The sequence below is a fragment of the Natator depressus genome, chromosome 2 (assembly GCF_965152275.1).
Source record: "Natator depressus isolate rNatDep1 chromosome 2, rNatDep2.hap1, whole genome shotgun sequence".
NCBI classification, from domain to species: Eukaryota; Metazoa; Chordata; order Testudines; family Cheloniidae; genus Natator; species Natator depressus.
Window position 1 is genome coordinate 87,519,364 of NC_134235.1, and position 23,171 is coordinate 87,542,534.

The 23,171-nt window shown below is 40.9% G+C and overlaps 1 protein-coding gene across 1 annotated transcript; it reads left to right on the plus strand.

The window, feature by feature from the left end:
* Positions 1-1,600: 1,600 nt before the first annotated feature.
* On the plus strand, positions 1,601-22,045 carry NAPG (NSF attachment protein gamma). Its single transcript, XM_074944648.1, has 12 exons — positions 1,601-1,788; positions 4,337-4,404; positions 6,823-6,907; positions 7,867-7,884; positions 9,169-9,199; positions 13,453-13,562; positions 13,705-13,771; positions 14,313-14,383; positions 17,288-17,366; positions 18,221-18,300; positions 19,409-19,538; positions 20,643-22,045. The coding sequence occupies exons 1-12, from the start codon at positions 1,733-1,735 to the stop codon at positions 20,790-20,792; spliced, it is 945 nt and encodes a 314-aa protein (XP_074800749.1). The 5' UTR covers positions 1,601-1,732; the 3' UTR covers positions 20,793-22,045.
* The last annotated feature ends 1,126 nt before the right edge of the window (positions 22,046-23,171 follow it).

Genomic DNA, 23,171 nt, shown 5'->3' on the forward strand with positions numbered 1-23,171 from the left:
GCAGTAACTAGGATACGTCATACTGTAAGGACCAAATTCTGTCCTGACTGCCACAGACAGGGAAAGGAGACATTTCTTGGGTCATTCTCTGCTACAGGAATCTTGCCATCCAGAACCCACCATACACCTAGATGCTACCAGCTTATGCTTGTAAGAAACTCCTAACCTTTGAGGATGTTGTGTGCAGGATGACCCACTAGCTTACAACCATTATAATATAACAACCATCAATAATATAACAACCATCACTACTGTCAGTGGATTCTGACTCTTATAATACTTCTGGGTATTAACTGACCCTTATCATGTGATGGGACATTTTGAATCCTGACCTACTCTTTGTTTTGTTTCTATATAGTTTTTCTCTCCTGTTTTCCTCTAGGCTCCAGAGACAGCAATGATCCAGGTGCAGGTCTGGAGAGTGCCATCTCTCTGGGCCTTTAATCGTGGCTCCATCCATTTTATTTACTTTACTCTGGCATGTGTCTGACTTAGGGGAAAGAGTTGGGGTAGGGGAAGGGTGGAGAAGAATAAAGGGGGATGAGTATCTGTGGAGCACTGTCAAGAAGTAAATACTTTATTGGGGCCTAGATGGACAGCAGGTAGCCTTGCTATATATCTGCTAACTTATTTTAGATTTTCAGAGCTGAGGAGGACATGGTCAGGCAACACCTGGCTTGCTAAGGTCACCCCAGTGCAGCAAGGACACTGTGGGGCAGTGTGCGTGAGAAAGAGACATGGCCACTGACTCCCAACTACGTTGTTTTGGGGTTTGATTGGGTTTTTTTGGTCTTGTTTTCCAGGCAAAAGCCCTGTGGAAATTAAACACACAATAAGGAAGGGGGAAAAGTTATGTTTTATAAATGACAACAAGATAGGTTTTGACATTAGTTTTGTGTCCTTCTCTGCTATGCAAGGCTTCTGGGGAAGGGGTAGGTACCACCCTGGCAGCTGAGCTCCTCTGCCTGCCCTGAAAGGGAAGATGAGGGGCCAAGCAGAGCCAGCACAAACCAAGACTCCTCTTGGATTCCCTGTAGTTGGCTTTTCCAGCATCAGCTGTTCCTTAGACTGGTCAGAGGTTATCCTGCAGTGCAGCCAGGAGCACCCTGGGAGGCCCCTGGGCAGAAGTGGGACATGAGAGGGGCTGGCCGAAGGAAACGGAGCACCACTCACCCAGCAGGTCTGGGAGCCCTGCCTGGGTGACAACAGCTGTGGAAGAGGGAGCCAAGGGGGGGATGAGGCCAGCCACGGTGGAGGCCATAAGAGACAAGGGGGGTATGGGGAGAGCTGTGAAGCCCCAGGTGAGTTGGGCAGACCAGAGAGCCACAGCACTAGCACTGCCCCTGAAGCCCCTGCCGCAGGCCCAGCTAGCAGCGACCAGGCAAAGGGCCCCCTGACTCTGCCCGCGGGGCGGCGAGGAGGTCTCGACACAGCCTCGCAGGGACCTTGCGGCAGCACGTGGGCCGCACGCCCTCACGCCTGTGTGCCAGGACTGCGCACGCGCTTAATCTCCTGTTCTGACCCGGCGCGGCTGCTGGGCGTCCGCCCCAAACCAGTAGCCCCTCCCCCTAATGGTAGACTCCATCTACTCCCCGCGCAGGCGCGTGGCATCAGGCCCCGCCCCCTATGTCTGCTGATGAGCCCGACGGCTTTCCGTAGCCCGTCTCTCCTTCCCTGACGCAGGTGGGAGGTGGAGGTTTCTGTCAGGTGCAGACGGGCCCGGCCCGGCGAGATGGCGGCGCAGAAGATCAACGAGGCGCTGGAGCACATCGCCAAGGCGGAGAAATAGTGAGCGCGGCGCGGCGCGGGAGGCCGGGCTGTCCCTGCCCGGGGTCCCGAGCAGGCCGCGGGCCGGGCTGGAGAGTGGCTGCGCCGCTCGCTACTGGCAGAGGGGTCGAAGGGGGCCGGGTCTCGGGCGTTCGCGGAGCAGCCGCTTCCGCCGGGTTCCCCGTGGCTCCAGCCTGTCATCGGCCCCAGCCTCCCCCCCCCCGCGGCCGCGCGCCTTGGGAGCTCAGCCCCGCGCACCTTCGCGGAGAGAACTACAGCTCCCAGAGTGCCGTGCGCGGGTCGGGAGCCGCGAGGCGGCGGTTAGAGGGACTGGGGGGCTCCAACGCGAGGAGGGCTGGAGGCCACGTCTTCCCCCCCCCTCCCCCCCGCGGGCCTGCCCCCGGGAGCCTGGCGGCGCGCGGGGTGGCCCGCAGGGAAGGTGCGGCGCGGGCACTCGCCTGGGGCCTGCTTCTCCACCACTGACTCCCCCTGCGACTTTGCTCAAGTCGCTTGGCTTCTCTGTGCCTTGGCTCCCCGCCCGTAACACGGGGTGCTGTGAGAACAGCCCCATTAACCATGGGGCGTGTGGTCACAGAACTACCCTGCGTGGATAGCGGGGCCCTGAGCTCTTAGAGCCCCCCTAATCCTATATGGGGGCAGTGACAGGCTCCTCTGCTAGAATGACTGGGGGTTGGTCCTTCCCCACTCTGAACTCTAGGGCACAGATGTGGGGACCTGCATGAAAGACCCCCTAAACTTATTTCTACCAGTGTAGGTTAAAAACTCCCCAGGCACATATTCTCCCTTGTTCCTTGGGTTTAAGTAACGCTGCCACTACCAAGTGATTGAACAAAGAACCAGGGAAAAGGACCACTTGGCGTTCCTCTTCCCCCAGCAATCCCTTTCACCCCCTCCCCCCCAAGCCCTTACACCCACTTTCCTGAGGAGGCTTGAGAATAATATCCTAACCAGTTGGTTACAAAGTGATCAAAGACCCAAACCCCTGGGTCTTTGAACAATGGAAAAAATCAGTCAGGTTCTTAAAAGAAGGATTTTATTTAAAGGAAAGGTAAAAGAATCACCTCTGTAAATACTTTACAGGGTATTCAGATTCAAAACACAGAGGATTCCCCTCTGGGCAAAACCTTAAAGTTACATAAAACAGGAATAAACCTCCCTCTTAGCACAGGGAAAATTCACAAGCAAAACAAAACATAAACTAATCCGCCTTGCCTGGCTTACCTATACTGGTTGCAGTATTGGAGACTTGGATTAGGATGGGTTGGAGAAGATGGATTTCTCTCTGGCCCCTCTCAGTCCCAAGAGAGAACACCCACACAAAGAACACCAAAAAAAAAACCTTTCCCCCGACCAGATTTGAAAGTATCTTCTTTCCCCATTGGTCCTGTTGATCAGGTAGTAAGCTGGCTATCTGAGCTTCTTAACCCCTTACAGGTAAGGAGGAATTCTAGGCTGCCCTTCGCTGTATGTTTGACAGGGGCAGTGACAGGCCCCTCAGCTAGAATGATTGGGAGTAGGGGAAGCCTCTTCCACTCCTCTAGAGTCTGAGACAGATACTAGGAGGCTGATGGAGAGAAAAGGGAAGCGGAGTGGTGCTTTGGAGGCAGGTGAATGGGAGAACTAAGATGAAGAAATGCAACAGAAATAAAAACTGAAAAGAGATGAGGTGGGAAACTTGTGACTGGCTTTTGTTCAAGCAACTTCAGTGAAGCTGTGCTCACACCAAACTTATTTTGAAAGCAAAGCATTTACATATAGCTACTTTTGTTCTTTGTTGAAAGAGGATGATGGCACCAGAAGGCTACCACCCAAGATTGGTACTGTTGTGTTGAGGACAGTATAAATGCATTAGATGTAATCATTGCTCCAAAGAGGTTATGATTTAAGTAGCCAAGAGAGACAAACACTGTAGACCCATAGTTTTCAACTTGTGGTCTCTGGACCTCTGGGGGGTGGTCTGCAGACTGTGTCTAAGATTTCCAAAGGGCTCCAAACCTCCATTTGAAACTTCTTAGGGGTCTGCAAACGAAAAAGGGTTGAAAATCACTGCTATAGACAGACAATATAAACTGCCAGAAGTACAACACATGATAGTTAACTTTTAATTCCAAAACCTTCATCCTGAAACAAGTTGTTCCACTATTGCTTAAAAAAAAAAACGTACTTTCCTTCCAAACCCCCCTCTCAGCAGAAATAATTTGAGGCTTATCCTGAAAAGAGAGGGAGAAATTACGGAACTCCAAAGGGGCCAAACATCTGTTCCTGGTCTGATCCGGATGGAGCAGTGAGGCCCAAATTGTTGGTCCTTACTTACCATAGTTTCTGGCAGTTCTTTGCCATTTCTCTGTATCTCACATGGATGGGTGAGGGTGATTTCTAGTGAAGTCTCGAAAGGGGTAGGAGGCAGTGGGCCCTTGCTAGCCTGCCCCTTCTTCCTCCCGCATTGCCGCCACTTGAAACAAAACCATATATGTTGACAGCGGGAAGAAGAGTTTGTCGTTTCAACCATTTATTCATTATTGATGGGCTTTTGATTTTTGCATTTCAGCCTGAAAACTGGATTCTTAAAGTGGAAACCAGACTACGATAGTGCAGCTACTGAATATGGAAAGGCAGGTATGTATGACTGTATGTGGGAATGCATTTTATAGGTTTAAATAATCCAGTAATTTAATCTTAGATAATATTTTGGATATCATTTTAAGACGTTGTCTGTAAATCTGTAGATGGTTGTGAGGGCAGGGAGTAAAATAAAGAACCAAATCTTCTAATTTTACTATGAAATACATTGCTCTTATGTGTTTCGAATATTTATTTGAAATGATTAGAACTAATAATATGTAAACTGAATCTCAGTGCAAATCACAATTTTAAATATCTTGCTTGCAAAATATGGTTGAACTCAGAGTTAAGTGGACTTTTGGATAAAATAGTTAGGCATAGTTAGATTCCTTTCTTTTCTTTTCTTTTTTTTTTTTCCTGTTTGTAAATAGGGGCTTGACGTGTGTGTGTGTGTGTGCGCGCGCGCGCGTGCGAGCATATCCACTCTGCATGGGAATCCCTGTTGTCTTCAGTTGGAGCTCCATGCAAGGAGTGGTAAAAGAATTGGACTGGAGTGAGGAAGGGAAACTCCTAATGCTGTATAAAGGCAAATAGTGGAAATCTCTGCAGAAGTGACCTTGACTTTATTCATTCTTTCTCCGCTTTATAATTTGTTCAACACTAATTTATTTGACAGACTTGACAGAGAGAGAATGTGTGTATGCAAAGTTTGTCTGTTGGATACTTTGAAGGTGCATGCTATTTAAAGGGCAAATATTTCTCTCTCTCTTCTTGCTTAGTTGAGGTTGAGGGGAAAAATCTATCAGATTCCTCAAGGTTAATGCTTTGCTGTTGGCTCTCTGATGTACCCTGCTCCATTTCTTAAAAATCTTTTGGAACCCTTGGACACAGATGGTGCTCTTAGGATCCAGTTGTGTTTATATGGTGTAACTTTCCATTGGTATGCATGCAGGTGATACTCAAATCTGTCTTGGCCTTCCTATTGCAGTGCCATCCTGGGTTTGCCTGATTGCTGTCTTGGATACCACTGAACTTTGTCAAATTAAATCTCGTTTTGCACTATTCCTCCTTCTCCCCTGTCCCTCCTGCCTTCTCTCTCTCTCTGACTTTCCCCCCACCCCCACTTCTCTTCCCTTGAGCTCTTTGGGGACTCTTGTCAGTGGTCTTATAACACCATCTTCAAATAACATTTTGGTGCTCACTCATGCTTCAGATTTATTTTTGACAGCTATCTCATAGAATCATAGAATATCAGGGTTGGAAGGGACCTCAGGAGGTCATCTAGTCCAACCCCCTGCTCAAAGCAGGGCCAATCCCCAATTGCCCCAGATCCCTAAATGGCCCCCTCAAGGATTGAACTCACAACCCTGGGTTTAGCAGGCCAGTGCTCAAACCATTGAGCTATCCTTCCCCCCCTCAGTGTTCTGTCTCGAGTTTTGTTTTGTTGAATTTAAATCTCTCAATATTGAGACTCTTTTTCAGTAAGATACTGAGCAGAAATTCTACTGAATGCTTTTGACATCTTAGTCTTGAGGATTTCTGCTCCTTATTTGCAAGTATCCCGGAAAGTGTCTCACTAATATAAAATGTAGCAGCCCAATTCTGTTTGATTCATTTTTGTCTAATCACGTTATCCGCCTTCCAAAATCTATTTCTTCCACTAATAGCATCTGCAGCATATCTTTCTAGCCTATTACACTTTATATTCCCAGTCACTCACCAGATATTAAATTCTTGGTTTTGTTTTGGTAAGTCATCAATAGCAACTGCGGGGGAAAGAAAGATGTGTGTGGGTGTGTGCGTGCGCTCTCCAGTAGTGGAGTTGAGCTGAGTCTGCTTTGATTTTTTTAAAATCCTGATTAAATAAGTACACATTTGCTGGTTAGTTAAGTTTCTTTATATTGTAATGTGCCCAGAACTAATTATGAAGGCTGGTATTTATTGTAGGTACACTTTGTTGTTGACAGGGATCTTGATTTAGAAGGAAAACTGCAATTGGGCATCACTTCTAATATGTTAGAACCTTAAAATAAAGTTATTCGGCATCATTTCTGGTTAGTGAATGGAAAGGATACTGAAGTAGAGGTATTCAGCTGAGAAGAGAGGCTGACTATAGTGAAAATCCAATTAGCTTACATTGTATAGGGGAAGAAAGTACTAATAATTTAAGAATGATTCTTATGAGCCTTGATATAAGGTATAATAATAAATTGAGAGAGAATGTAAATACTTTCATTATGGGGCATATTTTTAAAGCTATGGGGCATAAAGGTGCAGATAGGCGCGTAGTTGGATTTTTCAGAAGTATCTAGGCAGCTGACTCCCGTTTGAAAATCCCGCTACATGCCCATCTGTATTTTCAGGTGTCTAAATATCTTTTAAAAATCTGGCTTTGTGTGTCTTGAACAATAGATGAAAGAAGGAAAATGGCAAAACGTAAACACTTTTTTTTTCTTCAATTCTTCTTTGTAGGTGTTGCTTTTAAGAATGCCAAACAGTTTGAGCAGGCAAAGGACGCCTATTTGAGGGAAGCTGAAGCACATGCAAATAATAGAGCGTATCTTTTCACTGATGGTTAGTTCAGTATTCAAGGAATCGAATACCTGTTTAGCAATCAGAACTGGACTGAGGGGAGGGGGTGGTGTGGAAAGATGTAAGAGACAAACACAGACTAAATATTAAAAGGTTTCTTATCTAACTTCCAAAATTCATTTTAAAGAATGTTTCCTTGAGGGCTTGAATTCTATCTGGTGAATAAAAAATAAGAAGCCCTACGGAGCAGGAACGGTCGTCTTATTTTGTTCAGCCAGTCCCTAGCACAGTGGGACCCTGGTCTATGATTGAGGTGCCCAGGTACCACTCAGCACATATTATTATTATTATTTATTATTATTAACAGATTCTAGCGTTTGCTTTCTGTTCCTGGATTTACCGTTTGCTTTCTGTTCCTTAGATTTCCTTGAGATTTTTACTTTTTGAGGGGTTTTTTTGTTTGATGGTGGGTTTTTTAAAAAATTTTGCTGCAAGTAGGTGACTTAAATGGCATCTCCTTGTTTGTGACATGGCTTTTAAATTGAAGACATTTCCCTTAGGGAATGTGTGCTAGTTTTTTTTTTTTTTTTAGTTAATCGTTTGCATGGTTTTTGCCATGTGGTGCCTAGAAATGGATGGTACACATTAAACATACTGCTAAAAGATTAGCTAACATTACACTATCTAACACAATGTAGTAACCAAAGCTCTCTTTAAATAAATGTATGTAATCTAGTTTCGTCAGCTCTTTCATAGTTGGATATGTTGAATTTTATTTTGCCCTAATGTTTATTTAAAACAAAAACAAAAAAACTAGCATGCACACGTATCAGATTAGTTTTGCCTCCATATAAATGTTATCTTTGGTACTAGTATTTAGATAAAAGTTCACTTTGCTTAATCCTTCAGTAAATTATTTTTGATATATAATTACCTGTCAGGTTTTATGGCTTGTATCCTTAACTTTGGCTCTGTTACATCCAGTCTCTTCCATGCTGCCAAGTAAGTTTAAATTCCTCAGTTAATTTGATGCATTTCCCAGTATGCTATGTGTATCTAAAGATGGGACTATTTAAAAAATGCATACATTGGGGCTAAGTCTGCTTTCATTTAATGGGAAAGTTTCCATTATTTTCACTGGTTCATGATCAGACTTCTTAGTGGCTTCATCCTGGAAAGCTTTTGAGACTCTGCAAATCCCATTGAAGTAAATGGATATTAAGACTTTTTAGCACCTATCAGGATTAGTTCCAATATCTCTTGGATTGTTCATCAATAGGATATTACTCAGGATCTGCTTATTTCATTTGAGTTTTTGCTTACTGCATGTATGATTAAGGTAATAATTTTTCTCTTCACATACTTGAAATTTCTTCAATGTCTGTAATCACCAGAATGGTGCTCTATAATATTAGCTGTTCTTAATTCTATTAGTAGAGTTTTTGTTTTTTTTGTTTGTTTGTTTGTTTGTTTAAGTTTTTCATGCCACTGTGGTCTAGTCTGTGTAGTGGAAACACAATCAGACCTTTCCTACCTTCCCATTCCTCCAACTCATGGCAAATAGTGAAAAGATTGTCTGATTAGTTTGAAGCACTGGTGCAAAATTTGCCACACACAGTACATGCTATAGAAGCAGGAAGGTATCCTTGGTCTGGGCTGGGAAACATATGGTCAAAAGCACTTGATCCATAGAAGACAACACTGTCACGGTCTCAGGGATACTGTTTATCCCCTCTTTGTGGTTCGCTCCAGACTCTGGTAGGCCATCATTCTTCCAACCCTTCAGCAGGATTGGAGTCCCATTGGATAAAAGCGTGTCTGTTTGCTAGATCAAAAGAAGGTCCTGATATAAACACAGCTATTTATTTGTTTCTCAGTGTCTGGAAAACCCAGTTTGAATCAGTATATGCAAACTACCACTGAGGGTGGTATGTCTTTAGAGTTAATTACAGTATTAGCAACTGGCCTTAATCATTGTCCACTGTTTTTAGTTCGTGAAGTGTTACGACAGCTGCTCCTCCATGGAGTTGAATACAATCATATGTACTTTATTCATGAATGTAATAAAGTGGTCCCCAAAGATGCAGCATGAGGTTGCAATATCTGTCACTAGCACACAAGTTAGAAACTGTCTTTGTACATAAAAGCCACGTACAGTGTTTGAAATGTATGTGTCGTTATGATTCACCATTAGCTGATGTATAGTAGCTCTTGCTACACAGCAAGACATGTCACTTCAACTCACTGAAATAACACTGTGAGTAAACCTAACTTTTTTCTTTGCAGAGCTTATGAACAAGCTGGCATGATGTTAAAGGTATTTACTGGTCACTTTATTTATGTGTTTGTTTCAAAACAATAAGAAGTCTCCCATGGACAGTTGTATTTTAAAATATATGCAGTTTTCAGCGTGCAGCATTGGCGTTAAAGTGGTGCTAGCACTTCCAGTGTTGACCTTTTTTATTTTTTCCCCCCAATAATTTTAAATGATGCAACATTCTCTCCTGGTTGAAACTTGATAAATCAAAATCGGGAGATGGGAGGTTGAGTTTAGTATGTATGTAATTACATTTCTCTTTTCTTAATAATGTACTTCATAGTTGCAGCTTATTTTTTGGGTTCAGGTAAATAATAGTGTGTCCTGTTGTCACTTACCGGAGATACTCCCTCAAAGGGACAGGAAATTAGATTTGAACTTGAGATTTCTTCCTTCTGCTCTTATGAGAGGGGAAGGGGAGTTCACCTGTGTAGAATAATCAGGGGACACTACTGTCTCCTTCCAATGCTCCACAGAATCAGAGGGCTATCCATGTGTAGATCCTGTACTTCTGTATTGGCTCTGCGTGCCTCTAGAGTTGTTCTTCTATGAAATTTTCCCAATAGAAAAATGGCTAATGATGACAAGGTCTTTGTTCACTTCTGAATTCCTGGGAGTTGGCAGGTTGATGGTGTTGCAAAGAGCAACCAGTCACATGTTCTCTCGTTGTGGCATCTGACTTCTGCAGAGGTAGTTCTGCTAAGTTGAGGGGGAGGGAGGAGTCGTTAACTATTTTATAGTTCTGCTCCAGCTCCACAGACTTTCTACGCTGTATACAACAGGCCAAAAATATGAGAAATCAAAGAGTTCTTATAAATGTTTGAGAGTTTTTCCTGTAGGAGGCATAGGCATGTGTTCGGATTAATATATTATTTCCGTAAGAAGCAGCAAAATAACATTTACAGCACCGGACCCAGAAGTGCCTGGAAGCTATGGTGTAACAAGACAACTTCACACTCCATCTATCAAATGCTCATTTCAAGGCAGATGCAATAAAGAACATACATCAATAAATCTCTTTACGTAGGCCAAACTCATTAGCTTTTGCTAGCTTTGATATGGGACAGCCTATATGGTACATAATATTTTACTTCATGCCATTTGGGAATTGCCATAAGGTAGAATTACTTTGCAGTAAACACACTAAGGCGGCATTAGCTTCTTTGGCTATCCCTCGATGCGAGGATATCTGCCAAGGGGGTTCATTGGTGGGTTTTTAAGTGGCTGAAGAGCCCAATTTGTGCCCTCCAAGATTACCCCTGTCACTTCTGTGGGAAAATCTGCAGAAGACATAGTTGTTGGCTGGACAGTTGTGCCCTTTCTTTCCTCCTTTGTCACGTCTCTGTCTCATGAGCATGTCTGTTCTCCTCAAAGTGAGCTCTGGCTTGGTGTATGGTGTGGCGCCATGTGTTCTGTTCCACGCCAAATCCTCCCAGTTTGTTGGATTGATGCCTCCCTTTTTAAGGTATACTTTCAGGATGTCTTTGAAGCGCTTTCGCTGTCCTCCGCGAGCCCTTCTTCCCTGCCTTAACTGAGAGAAGAGTACAGTACTTGCTTCAGGAGGCAAGAGTCAGGCATACTTATACAGTGGCCAGCCCAGCAGATTTGGTGTTTCATGACCTGCCCTTCTATACTGCTCATGTTGGCTGCAGAGAGAATGCTGATGTTAGTGCGTCCATTTTCCCAGCTGATCATGAGAATCCTCCTGAGGCAGTGCTGCTGGAACCACTCCAGCCACTTGAGATGTTGTCTATAGGTTACCCAGGTCTCACACCCATAGAGAAGGGTGAGGATGAAAACTGCCTTGTAAACCAAGATCTTGGTGCCTGTTTGCGGATCTCTGTAATTGAAGACTCATTTGAGTAGTCTTCCAAAGGATGTGCTGGCACAGCGGATCCTGTATTCAGTTTCTGTGTCAATGCTGGCTGTTTGGGAGAGGTGGCTGCCAAGGTATGGAAAATGGTCCACATTTTCCAGGGGTTCTCCACTGATGGTGATTTGTGGAGTACAAAGAGTAGTTTGTGCAGGTAAGGGCTGGTAAAGTACCTTGGTTTTCCCGGTGTTGAGAGAGAGAGAGACCAACCTAGGCTGTAATAGGCATCTGCAAAAAGATTTAGGGTACTTTGCAGGTCGGCCTGTGTGTGCAAGAAAGACACAGTCATCTGCATAGTGAAGGTCAGTGATGCCAATTCTCAATCTCGGACGTCTCCAAGCAAAATTTAAGATCATGAGGAGTTAACCATCCATATGATACTCAGTTCCGATTCGATCAGGAAGGCGGTCACGGATGAGAATCAGGATCACGGCAGGGTAAATGGTTGTGTGTTTGGAGCAGTGACGCAGCCCTGCTTGACACCAGTGCGAATGCTGAATGGTTCGGTCTCTGAGCCGTTGCACAGAATGGTGGCAGTCATTCCATTGTGATGATGGAAATGAATTTCTGTGGACAGCCAAACCTACACAGCACCTTCCATAGGGCATCACGATTGATAGAGTCAGAGGCCTTGGTTAGATCGATGAATGCCATGAACAGTTCCTGGTGGTGTTCTCTTTACTTTTCCTGAATATGTCATGCCACGAAGATCATGTCAGTTGTGCCTCTGGATGGCCTGAAGCCACACTGTGATTTGGGAAGGAGTTCCTTGGCAAGGGAGCAAAGGTGTTTTAATAGCATCAGGGCAAGGATCTTCCCTGCGATGGAGAGGAGGGCAATACTTCTGTAGTTCTTCTGCAAAGATTTATCCCCTTTCTTGAATATTGTAACAATGTTGGCATTCTTAAAGTCCGGTGGAATTTCTTCACAGGTCCAGATTTTGTTGAGGAGTTGGCAAAGTTTGTGCTGGAGCCTTGTTCCACCAGTTTTAAAAGCCTCTGCTGGGATGCTGTCTGGGCCTGTTGCCTTGTGATTTTTTTGGCTGGGTGATGGCACTCTGGACTTTCTCAGAAGTTGGGGGATCAGCAAGGTGTGCCATTGCTGAGCATTGTGGAATAGACTCGATGGTGTCTTCAGAGACTCTGGATTCATGGTTTAGTAGGCTATCCAAGTGCTCCTTCCAGCATTGTTTAATGGCTGCATTGGCTCCACCCTCAAGGACAATCTTGGAACGTAAGGGGGTTGGACCTTTGGAGCTTGACCCATATGTAGTTTTTGTTGCTTGAAAGAAGCTTCTTGTGTCATCTTGACCTATGAAACCCTGGATCTCAGAGGCCTTCTCTTGCCACCACTTATTTTTGATGTCACACAGTCTCCTTTGGACTTCGGCCTTGAGCAGGTGATAAGCCTCATGTTTTCGTTGGTTAGAAGAATCATTTTGCCAGTGACAGAACGCAGTTCTTTTCTGGTGAATTAATGCTAGGATTTCCTTGTTGTTTTTCATCAAACCAGTCTTGGTGCTGATGAGTGGAATATCCTATAGTTTCATCACATGCACTGTGATTGGTATTTTTAACATACAAAGGCATTGTTAACAGACTACCATTATATAACTCATGATCCTTCAGTAAGCTGACGTATTATAGTTCTTGGTGACAACTCCCATACTTTAGCCCTTCTGTTTTAGTTCAACATAAACCTTGTAGTCAACAGGAATTAGTTTTCTAATCACATTTGCCACAATCCTGTTAGTGATTTTGCATGCAATAATGACTTGATAGCTTTGCAGTTTATTGAATGGGTTTAACCAACAGTTGAAAACATCATTTAGGGGATAGAAAATCAATGTATAGTAAAATAAGCTAATTAACCACCATAAGCCAGTTTTTAGGGAACTCAAAGCGAACTTGTAATCCAGATGTTGATCAGTTAAACAGACTTTCAGAGAATCATTATTTCAGGGTTCAAATCAAGTACTACAAAAAGTCTGTATATATGTCCACTTCCGATGATGTGCCCTCCAAACAAATTGTAAAGTTTGGCTACCAGGGAACTGATTTATTTATTCCAAAATTGAAACGTGACAGAGGGAAACAAGACTGGCTGCTTTAGTTTTGTAGCTCCACTGCGTGAGTGCTCATTCAGTGTATTCCATCATGTGGCTAATGCAAAGAACAAAATCAGCCAACTTTTCTGATTTATCATAGGCAGGTGGAGGGAAAAGTAGGATGAGATGCTTGTTTGCACTGTGGATGTTGTAGTTTACGTTGAGGGGAGCTGAACTCTACAAATGTAATGCAATGCAATACAGAATACTTCCATTTGGTCTGTTTATTAGCATAGTTCCTGACACTGTTGTTCTCCCAACTTTTTCTTACAGGAGATGCAAAAACTTCCTGAAGCAGTTCAGCTGATTGAGAAGGCCAGTACAATGTACCTGGAGAATGGAACACCTGACACAGCAGCTATTGCACTGGAACGGGCTGGAAAGTAAGCCTGCCGTATTGGTAGCTAGGACAAATACCAAAACATTGGTGCCGCCTTTTTATAGACTGTTGTGTGAATCCTGTACTAGGAGAAAACTTTACTATCTGAGCTGAATAATAATAATTCTGGCTTGTATTTATTTCAGGCTAATAGAAAGTATGAACCCAGACAAGGCTGTACAACTCTATCAGCAGACAGCATCAGTGTTCGAAGTAAGTACTACCATTTTAATTTGAACAACAAAGGAAATAAAGGCTGGTAAGGAAATAAAGATCGAGTACAAGGAAGACGTGTTCAAGGTCAGTCAGCCTAAAATAGCTCTGCACACAGCTGTAATGTGAGGTTGAGTTTTGAGCTCTGTCTTGTTCTTTATCACAGCAGTGAGTGAATAATGTTGCACAGGAAGTCACTCAGCTCCTATTGGGATATTTAATGTAAAGGTGCAGAGTCCAGCATTGCTCCTTCCCTACCAATACTCCATCCCCCACTGTATAGGATCTGAATTTAATCTCCTATACAGCTTCCTCCCACTTCTTGGGCAGTCCAGCGGGAGGGAGCTCTGCAGCAGTTCTGTGACATTGGAAAGATGTTACACAGCAGAATGCTGATTAAAAGTAGTAAGGCCATGGGAGAACCCCACACTGACCTGAGCTCATACCTTATGTTTGTGTTTCATTTGCAAAAAGGAGAGAAGTTGCATAGAATTAAAGCCACAAATGTGTAAAACATTTTGTTTTTGTTCTGCACCTTTAGAATGAAGAACGTTTACGGCAGGCTGTAGAATTGCTAGGGAAGGCCTCAAGACTTTTAGTCAGAGGACGCAGGTATAACTTTTTATGTTCTGAAAATCTATGTTTTCCTCTAAATAGAATTGAAATCTTCACTGCTGAGTTTCACTGAATCTACATACTGCCTCTTCAAAAGTCACTATCTGGAAACAGAAGATTATGTTGGTGCCTGTCAGACTAAGATCCAGTTTAAGTTTCTCTGGCTATACCTGAGTGCTGAAAAACTCATCTGTTTTTTTCTTGTTTTATTTTTTGGCGCTATAAGATGTTTAGTATTTCTCTAATAATTCAGTGAAGACGAATTACGAATGATTGAGAACCTGGTGTGGCTCATCTCTAAAGTTCTTCATCAGTGTGAATTATTCCCCACAACACTGGGTAGTAAGCACTTTAGATTTCTTCATGTGTAAATTGTGTAGAATATTAAGTAGGGGAATTAAGTGACTTACCCAACCAAAGCAACCCATATGCGGGTGTCTGATCCTGAATCAAGGGTGAAGCATTTGACTTTGAATCCTCAGGTTGACCTGTTTTTCTAATTCTATTGGTTAGTAGTACCAAATTGTACCATGATTTAGCATAAACGTACATCACTACAACCAATAGCTCACTATAAGGCTGTCTTTGAGTCTGTGTTCCTAATTAAATTTTGTCAAGCCTTGAGTGTGTGCTGTAATTGTGAGCAACAATGATAATATAAAAGGAAAACCCTTATATTACATGGGTGGAAGGACTGTCAGCTGAGATGTGTACATTAATGTTTTTGAGACTAGCTTGATTGTCATACTGATTTATAGAGGCCACATTGTGTCTGATGTCACTTGGGGTTTGGAACATCAAGTAACTTGCATATAATTAAACAGAAAATCAGTTTGTTGTGTTTTCATCATCAATCACAATAGCAGACTTAAACATAATTTGTGTGAGCAGATCAGGGAGGTCCTACTGTACTTCTGTGGATGTCATTGATGATTCTGCTTCAGAAGAGTAGTAGTCTAAAATATCCATATTCTTTGACTGACTGTTTTGTGAGTTTCAGTGAAAGAAAATCTTTGGTAGGGAAATGGAATTATGATTGCCAAGAATTGTGAGATATATTGAATCAGTTAGCTGCCATGTGAAGTCCTTAGTAGTTATAGTAACTAGAAACTTTCATCCAAAATTGCTTGATTAATTCGAGTATGAAGTTGGTGATTTATAGCTGACAAATGTAATCTGAACCTCTATTAGAGAAGCTAATGAAATTTTAAATCCTGTGCTTCTTGATTACATGCCTTTTCCAAAACCAAGCAATTCTTTTATGCTTAAAAATGTAAAATAGTAGACCATGAAGGTGGAGTTCCTAAGTTCTCTTAAATGGCATGGTTTTTACATCCATGTTACAAAACACTAGCAAGTACTCTGATAAATTTTAAATGTATGCAAAACTTTAAAAATGCCTCTCTAGGGTACTAGGCAGGGTTATTGTCCTTTTTTGCAACCTGAAATCACCTTCTCTTTTTTGTCTGAGAAGACCCACTTTTGTACTTTATTAAAAACATTTGTGTTCACATTGCAAGTATTTATTTCTCAGGCATAAAAAGGATGGAAAACTTGGACAGTCCTGCTAAAGTTTGAGTTTCACTCATTTTATATGTAGATTATGATGAGCGTGTATGTATGTGTGGTTTAAAATCTGTACTGCAGGTATGGGGGGAGAGTCTTTAATAAAAAAAAAAAAAAATCAAGATAGTGCCAAACCTTCTCTCATAAATTGATGTTTCAGTAGCTGACATTTGTCCCTTCCAGTGCTCCAGCTTGATGCTGATACTGTGCTGCTAAAGGTCTCACCTTTTGGATGAGATGTATCATGAAGGTCCTGACCATGTTTGTCCTCCTTAAATATCCAGCGTGAACTCTTGGGTCATTAGCTTTGATGTACTTCGTACCTAAACTGACTCTGCAGTTTCAGTTGGATACAGTGTTTACTTCCTGTACAAACGCTATAGTGTTGTGACTTGTAAAATAGTTGCTGTATTTCAACACTGTGTATGTACGACTGCTTGGTTGGAAATATTAGCTCTCTGTGGACTTCCACTGCCTGAAATGATCCTTGCTCAACATAACTGATCACCAAGATATTTGCAAGTAAATATTCCATTTCCTTTCTGTTTTGCATTATTTGGATTTACACCTGTAGGGTGCTGAACATCCTAGTGGGATCCAGCAAGAATTTAAACACCAGTTTAGACCAGAGCTCAGCTCTGTACAGGAATGAGCCCTGTCTGCGTCTCTTATGCAGTTTTGGGTACTCACAATTCATCACCATGAGTGTTTTTATTTGAAAAAGTAATGTGCACTGGATTGTGACTTCCTTCCGTGAGTTGGGTTGACTTCAAAGATTACAGCTTTTGTTTTCACGTAGGTCTGGGACCTGGCAATGACAGGGACAGAAATGTTAGAAAAGTATAGGACGTACATGTGTTGGTGCTCTGATTAGCATAAAATTAAACTTTACTGGCATGTGGCATGGATTGCTTTCAAACTGAAGCACTGATTCCTGGATTTCACTTTAGTATTTTTATCTGGTAACTCAAAAATAACAGGATTTCTGAAAGATGTGTATTTTTTTAACCTTTGCAATGTTACACTGATGCCATCAAGATTGAAGACTAAATGAAAACTTTAAGACTCGATAGTTTTTAGTGTTTAGATTACTTTGATTCTTAATGCCAGTGGATTTAAACAAAAATGGTGTTTTGGGTTTTTTTGTTCAGTCTGGAGGAAAAAAAATTGATTAGACACAAATATGAACTCTTTTAATAGGCTTCATGTGGACTACTGAAATGTCTTTACAGCTCCTGTGCCGCCTTTACCACCTACAAACATTAAAATATGCACATCATAAGGCTCTAATCACTGGTTTCTCACACTTCCTTCTATGTTTGTTCTTGTTTCTAGATTAGATGAGGCTGCGTTGTCTATTCAGAAGGAAAAAAATATTTATAAAGAAGTTGAAAATTATCCAACATGTTATAAGGTAAAAGACCTGAGTGAATGTTTCTTTCCTGTTTATAAAATAGAAATGCGCAAAGGGAAATTGATAGGCCTTTGTCTGCAGCACCTCTAACTGAATGGCACTGTATGCCTTGCAGTCCAGGATAAACTTCTTACTGGATGAGCACCTCCTGGATGGCTAGCCCCTCCTTTCACCCACCTCCTTAACTGTCTTGTATCAGCATAATAGTCTTGAAAATGCTGCAAATAGTTGTCGCGGATCATCAGAATGGCTTTTATAGCTTTCTGATCTTCTTGAAAATGCTAAAAGATAAAATATCTTTGTAGGTGAACCTGCAAATACAGTTAAATTAAATAATTCTTTGGGCTATGTGGAATGGGAGATATGTTAATTTATTTTCTAAATGTGTGCTGATGGCGGGAAAGTAGGGCTAGATATTTTGAATGCAATAACTTTTTGGACAAATGATAAGCATATCTAGTCAGAAAATCCTAACATAAGCAAAAAATTGGTTTGTGGTTTCAAAATTCTTGTTAGAATAATTTTGTCTTTCAGTTCTAAATTTGTAAACCTAGGTTCAGATAATCTAAGGTTACAACAGAATTGGTCCACTTTGATCTCTTCCTCTACACTACTTTTAAAAAAGATGGGACAGATCCACAGCCGGTGTAGATCAGTATTTTCAGAGCCCATCACTTCTTTCATTTGTGAATGTGGAGCAGGGAACGGTGTAGCGCAATCGTGCCATTGGTTGTTGTGTTCTTTTTACACCTATCCTGAGCAAGCAACAGGACTTTTGGTATTGAATTCATAATAGAAGGTAAATATCTTGCATTTGGTTACAAAAGAGTGATCAGTCATTTCATTTATTTTAGAAAACTATTGCTCAAGTCTTAGTTCATCTTCATAGACATGACTATGTTGCTGCAGAAAGATGTGTCAGGGAAAGTTACAGGTAAGGCATATATTTGCCTCATTGTTTTCAAACTTAAATTTTGGTTATGTTGAAGATTGATATGAATTCATCTTTATTAAAGAGCCATGTGGCAAGTCTGTGTTTCCACAGGTTTGAATCCTGTACTCTGTTGTTTTGGTTTATGGTACAACAGTGTCTTTTTTGGAAGACTACCATTTGAAAAACATTTGTTGTTTTCAAATGGTCAGTTGTAGTTATTAATATACTATTAGTTTAATAGCAAGACATACATGCCTTAAAATAAACAATGAAAATTATTTATATTGATTTTACTTTTTGCTTAAAAATTAAACAGCTAGAAGAATTTTGTTCAGTTCACTACTCTCCCCTTTTCTGTTCCTTCTTCCCGGATTATCTGTTTGCTTAGCTTTAATAAAAGCTGAATAAACAATACAGGGTTGTTGCTCTTGGCATTCTTTCACTAAAAATATTTAATCGTTTTAAGTGCTGCCTCATTTTAGTATCTGTCTCTTTCATATACTGAACAGAGATGGATTAGCTCTTGTAACTATGTTCAGTACTGATAAGGGACTTTTTGATTGTTGCCAATTGAATTTACTGTTTTTATTTTGTGTTACCATTTTATTGCCACTTTGTAGCTTAAGACCAGATATCGTACTTTTTTTTTTAAATTCTAAAGATAGGTTAAAATGATCCATTTTTAATTAAGTCTTTACCTTGCCTAGTCTCAAACACTTACGATTCCATACATGCACTGTAAAAGGAAAATATTATGACTAGTTAACAGAAACTCATGAGATTTAAGGCACTTCTATCATCTGGGACCATGCAGACAACTAGTCCCAAGCAGAGAACTAAAACATTTTTTAAAAAATTGATGATCTGTTTATAATTTGCATGGTTAGATGATCATATAGTAAAAAATACATTTTCACGCCATTAGGCATTTTTGTTCAGCCTGGGTTTTGAGACTTATTTAAGCAATACCATAAATTTTTATAAACACAAGCCTTACAGCTGCCTGTCCCTCTACTCTTATTCAGTAACATGTAAACATAGACAAATTTGTTGAGTGCTATGAGTGGACAAGTTTAAATGTTTTAAATGAACTTTTTGTTTCCTTTAGTATACCGGGATTCAATGGAAGTGAAGACTGTGCAGCACTAGAACAGCTTCTAGAAGGCTATGACAACCAGGACCAGGATCAAGTTTCTAATGTCTGTAACTCACCACTCTTCAAGTACATGGACAATGATGTAAGTTAGCATTTCATGTGGATTTTCATAAACCTTTTTCCTGGTAAGAAAGAGAACTGTTTTGGAGTTATTGTGTTTTTTGTCCTGGATTTGCTCTCCCCACCCTCCAGCTTCTCATGTTTTCCACTTTACTGCTCACCACTTGTAAATTTCCACATTCCTCTGATCTTCCCTCTTATCTGGAAGGGTCAGATGAATGAGCAACTTATGGCATTCGTAAGTCTGTCTGAAAAATTGGCTGGAATATTGTTGAATAGCATCTGAGTTCAGTTCCCTTCTGTCCCCAACATGGGCTGAAAACTCTGCAGTCAATGCTTCAGGTCAGAAATACAGTACTGTTTGTACAAGTCCATTTTAGCTAGAAGTCCATGCTAAGCACCTTCAGCTTTTATTGATATCAAGAGGAGTTGCAAGCACTGCTCAGTTCTCAAGAGTGGTCCTGTAATTTTACAGTGAGTTACCATGGCCATTTGCTATTTTAAAGAAAGATGTCTTTTTTTTCCTTTCAAGAAAATACTTGCTATTTTTTAAAAAAAACCACCTGCATATTTGCAAATTGTAGAAAGACAGGCAGTAATAAACTTCTGATCATCCTAGTGTAGGTTTTCTAACAATATTTATTAATTTTTCACCTAATATAACTTTAAAATCTGAAAAGATGATGCCATCTTGATTGAAAAAGCTTCTGTAAAAGACCACTTATGTGGTGATGGTTAGATAAAATATGCAGTGCTGCATATTTAAAAAACTGCATTGATGAGACTTGCTTATCTTAAACTTCTAGTCAATTGTACTGTGCAACATGGCAATGATTATTCTATAAAGGAGCAGAATTCATAGTACGTGTTTAATCACTTTAACACAGAGAGAATAGTGCATGCATTAGGTCTCTCTTTTTTTATGCTATTTGAACAGAATGTTACAAAATAATGGATTGTTGCCATTTTGAGTGCAGTCAATAGACTGAGGCAAATCCTGCTCACCTTACTTAGGCATGTAGTCCCATTTACTTCATTGTGATTCTTTCTAGAGAAAGGCAAGTAGGATTTCGCCCTGTGACAATGTTGACACTAAACCTGTCGTCATGTTGTTGTTTGTTGTCAGTATGCCAAGCTAGCTCTTAGTTTGGCGGTCCCAGGAGGAGGAACTAAGAAGAAATCACCAGTTACTACACTGGACAAAGCAGGAGGACCGGCCACAGTTGGCTCCCATGCTGAGGAGGAAGATGATGAATATTCTGGTGGACTATGCTAGTTGTAAACATGTTTAATGTTTAAATATCAGAAATATTGCTGTTTGTGGATGTTGAGCATATCCAAAGGTACCAGAATTACCAGCGCTTCATTGCACTCATGATATCGGAATGCTAATATTGACTTGACAGCTTTTGGGTACTATTACAAAAAAGCATGATAACCCACCACTTGTTGAAGCATTTCTGGATTCCATTCCGTACATGGTAAGAACTTCCTGAGTCACTGCCTTCCTCTGATTGAAATATCTGAATAATATTGTGTCTTCTCTAAAGCACATGGGTTAAAAGAAACTAAATCAGATTGGGGAGAAGTATTGAAACAACTAGAGTTTCAAATCATTGGATTCTAGAATATTTTGACTGGCTCTTCTGGTTTTCTATAACATGTTTGTAATTTCTTTCCACTTTGGCAGTTTTAAAGGTTATTCATCTTGGTGTAGTTTTTTGCACATTGAGTATCTGAATAAAGAAGACAAACTCCAGATATTTATACAAGTTTAAGCCTGTGGGGTGTGGACCATTCCATTTATTCTGAAAACATTTTTACCCTGTAGAGGGATTTGTTTTAAATGCCTTATTTTTATAAGCATTATCCAGGAGTGTAAAAGGGTGTGGAAAATAACTAGGACAACTGATATGAAGCCATCTTGCAAGTTTCTTCAGATACCTATGGGAAAATAATGGGGCTCTCTTTCACCTAAAGAAACAATATTCTCAAGAGATCTTTGGTGATACATTTGCATGCAGATTGAGATGCTGTTTGTAATGTACATATTGCAAAGGAGAAAGGAGCCAACAATAATCAATTGAAAAGACTGCAGATGTATTGTTTGCCGAATATAAAGCCCTTGCAGAAAAAGAAATCAGCAAAAATCTAAGTGAAATGTAACATTTTGGAAATAGCTCAAAACACAGTTCTTCAAAAATTTGAGTTAATTTAAATTTGGAATCAGCAGTACTCTTCTACAATTATTTAAAGCATAATGTAGCCAGTAAGTGGTCTGTTTAGCATTTTGCAGCTTTGGCCCAAAGTTCCCATTAATAACCCATCAAAGTTATTTGAAAAACTTAAGTGTAAATCATCACAAAAATCTAGTGCATATTCTTCAGGATCAAACTAAATTTTGACTACTCCAGTTTGACTATTCCATGCCTAATAGGTGACCATAGACTTCAATTCTGCAGAAATTTCTACGGAAGAACCCATGAAGGACTACTATAGGATGAAGTCATTCAGAATCTGACGGGGGGGGGGGGGGGGGTGGAATTCATGATATACATGATGCACCATGACTCCTAAATTGCAGTGAGCATTAGACCAGAAGCAAGGTATAAATGCTAATACTGTGGCTTCTACCATGTTAAGGCATCAAATCATTTCAGAAATTTTGAGAATTCTTGAAACAATTCTGTTAAATGTACAAGTGTGAAAAAGCTCTTTTGAGTCGATGATATCTGATTTAGGAATGTTGTGAAAGAATGTGCAAACTTTGAATATGTACCACATTGGTCAGGCAAGGCTAGTATGACATACACTGATAGAAGCTCCCATTGTTGAGTCTTTTATTCTATGTTATGCTAGGATAGATGTTTTAAAAACTGGTTCTGTGTGCCCAAATTGTGTAGTAAGGGACTGAAGCTTGGATCTGAAATGTGAAGTTGTTTGAAAATACCCTTTTAGTGCTGAGCTTTCCTCGTGTGTGTGTGTGTGTGGTTTTCTTTTTGTTTTGTTTTTTAAATTGTCACGTTATACTAGGGACATGGATGTTGGAAGTTTGCTTGCACACCTTGACTTCTATAAAATTTGGCAAGTGTGAGTGTTTTACTTTTCTGTCAAGACTGGTGAGAGGGCTTTGAAGATCTGTGACTTGTCCTTTGAACGGTACTAACAAATATAACTCTCTTGGAATAGCTTACTCTAATGAACTCAATAACTTCTGACTCCTTGACTGCTCATGGACATACATTATGCTCTAGAAGAGGGGCTCTTGTAGGATATGATTGATGTTCCCAGTACTTTTGTGTGAGGAGAACTTTAGTGACTACACTGGGAATTTAAGACTACCTGTTACACACAACCTGGGATATCTGAGGAAAGAGAGTGTGACATGCATAAGTGAAGAAAATTAGTGTACTTGTATATGTTAGTAAGACAAAGTAGTGCAGTTTTTGTTTAAACTACCCCAGTGATAAAACACTAACATGTTGTGTAAGATAAGGCTACAAGTCTATGCATTCACTTCTGAAACAAAGCACTTTTGTAGCATCTGTTTTTTGTGTTGTCCAAAACAATTTTAGACACTAACCACTGATTTTTTTCAAAGTATTATGGTGAGGTTTTAGCTTGACAGTTCCTTCCATGTTGATAGAGGTTTCCC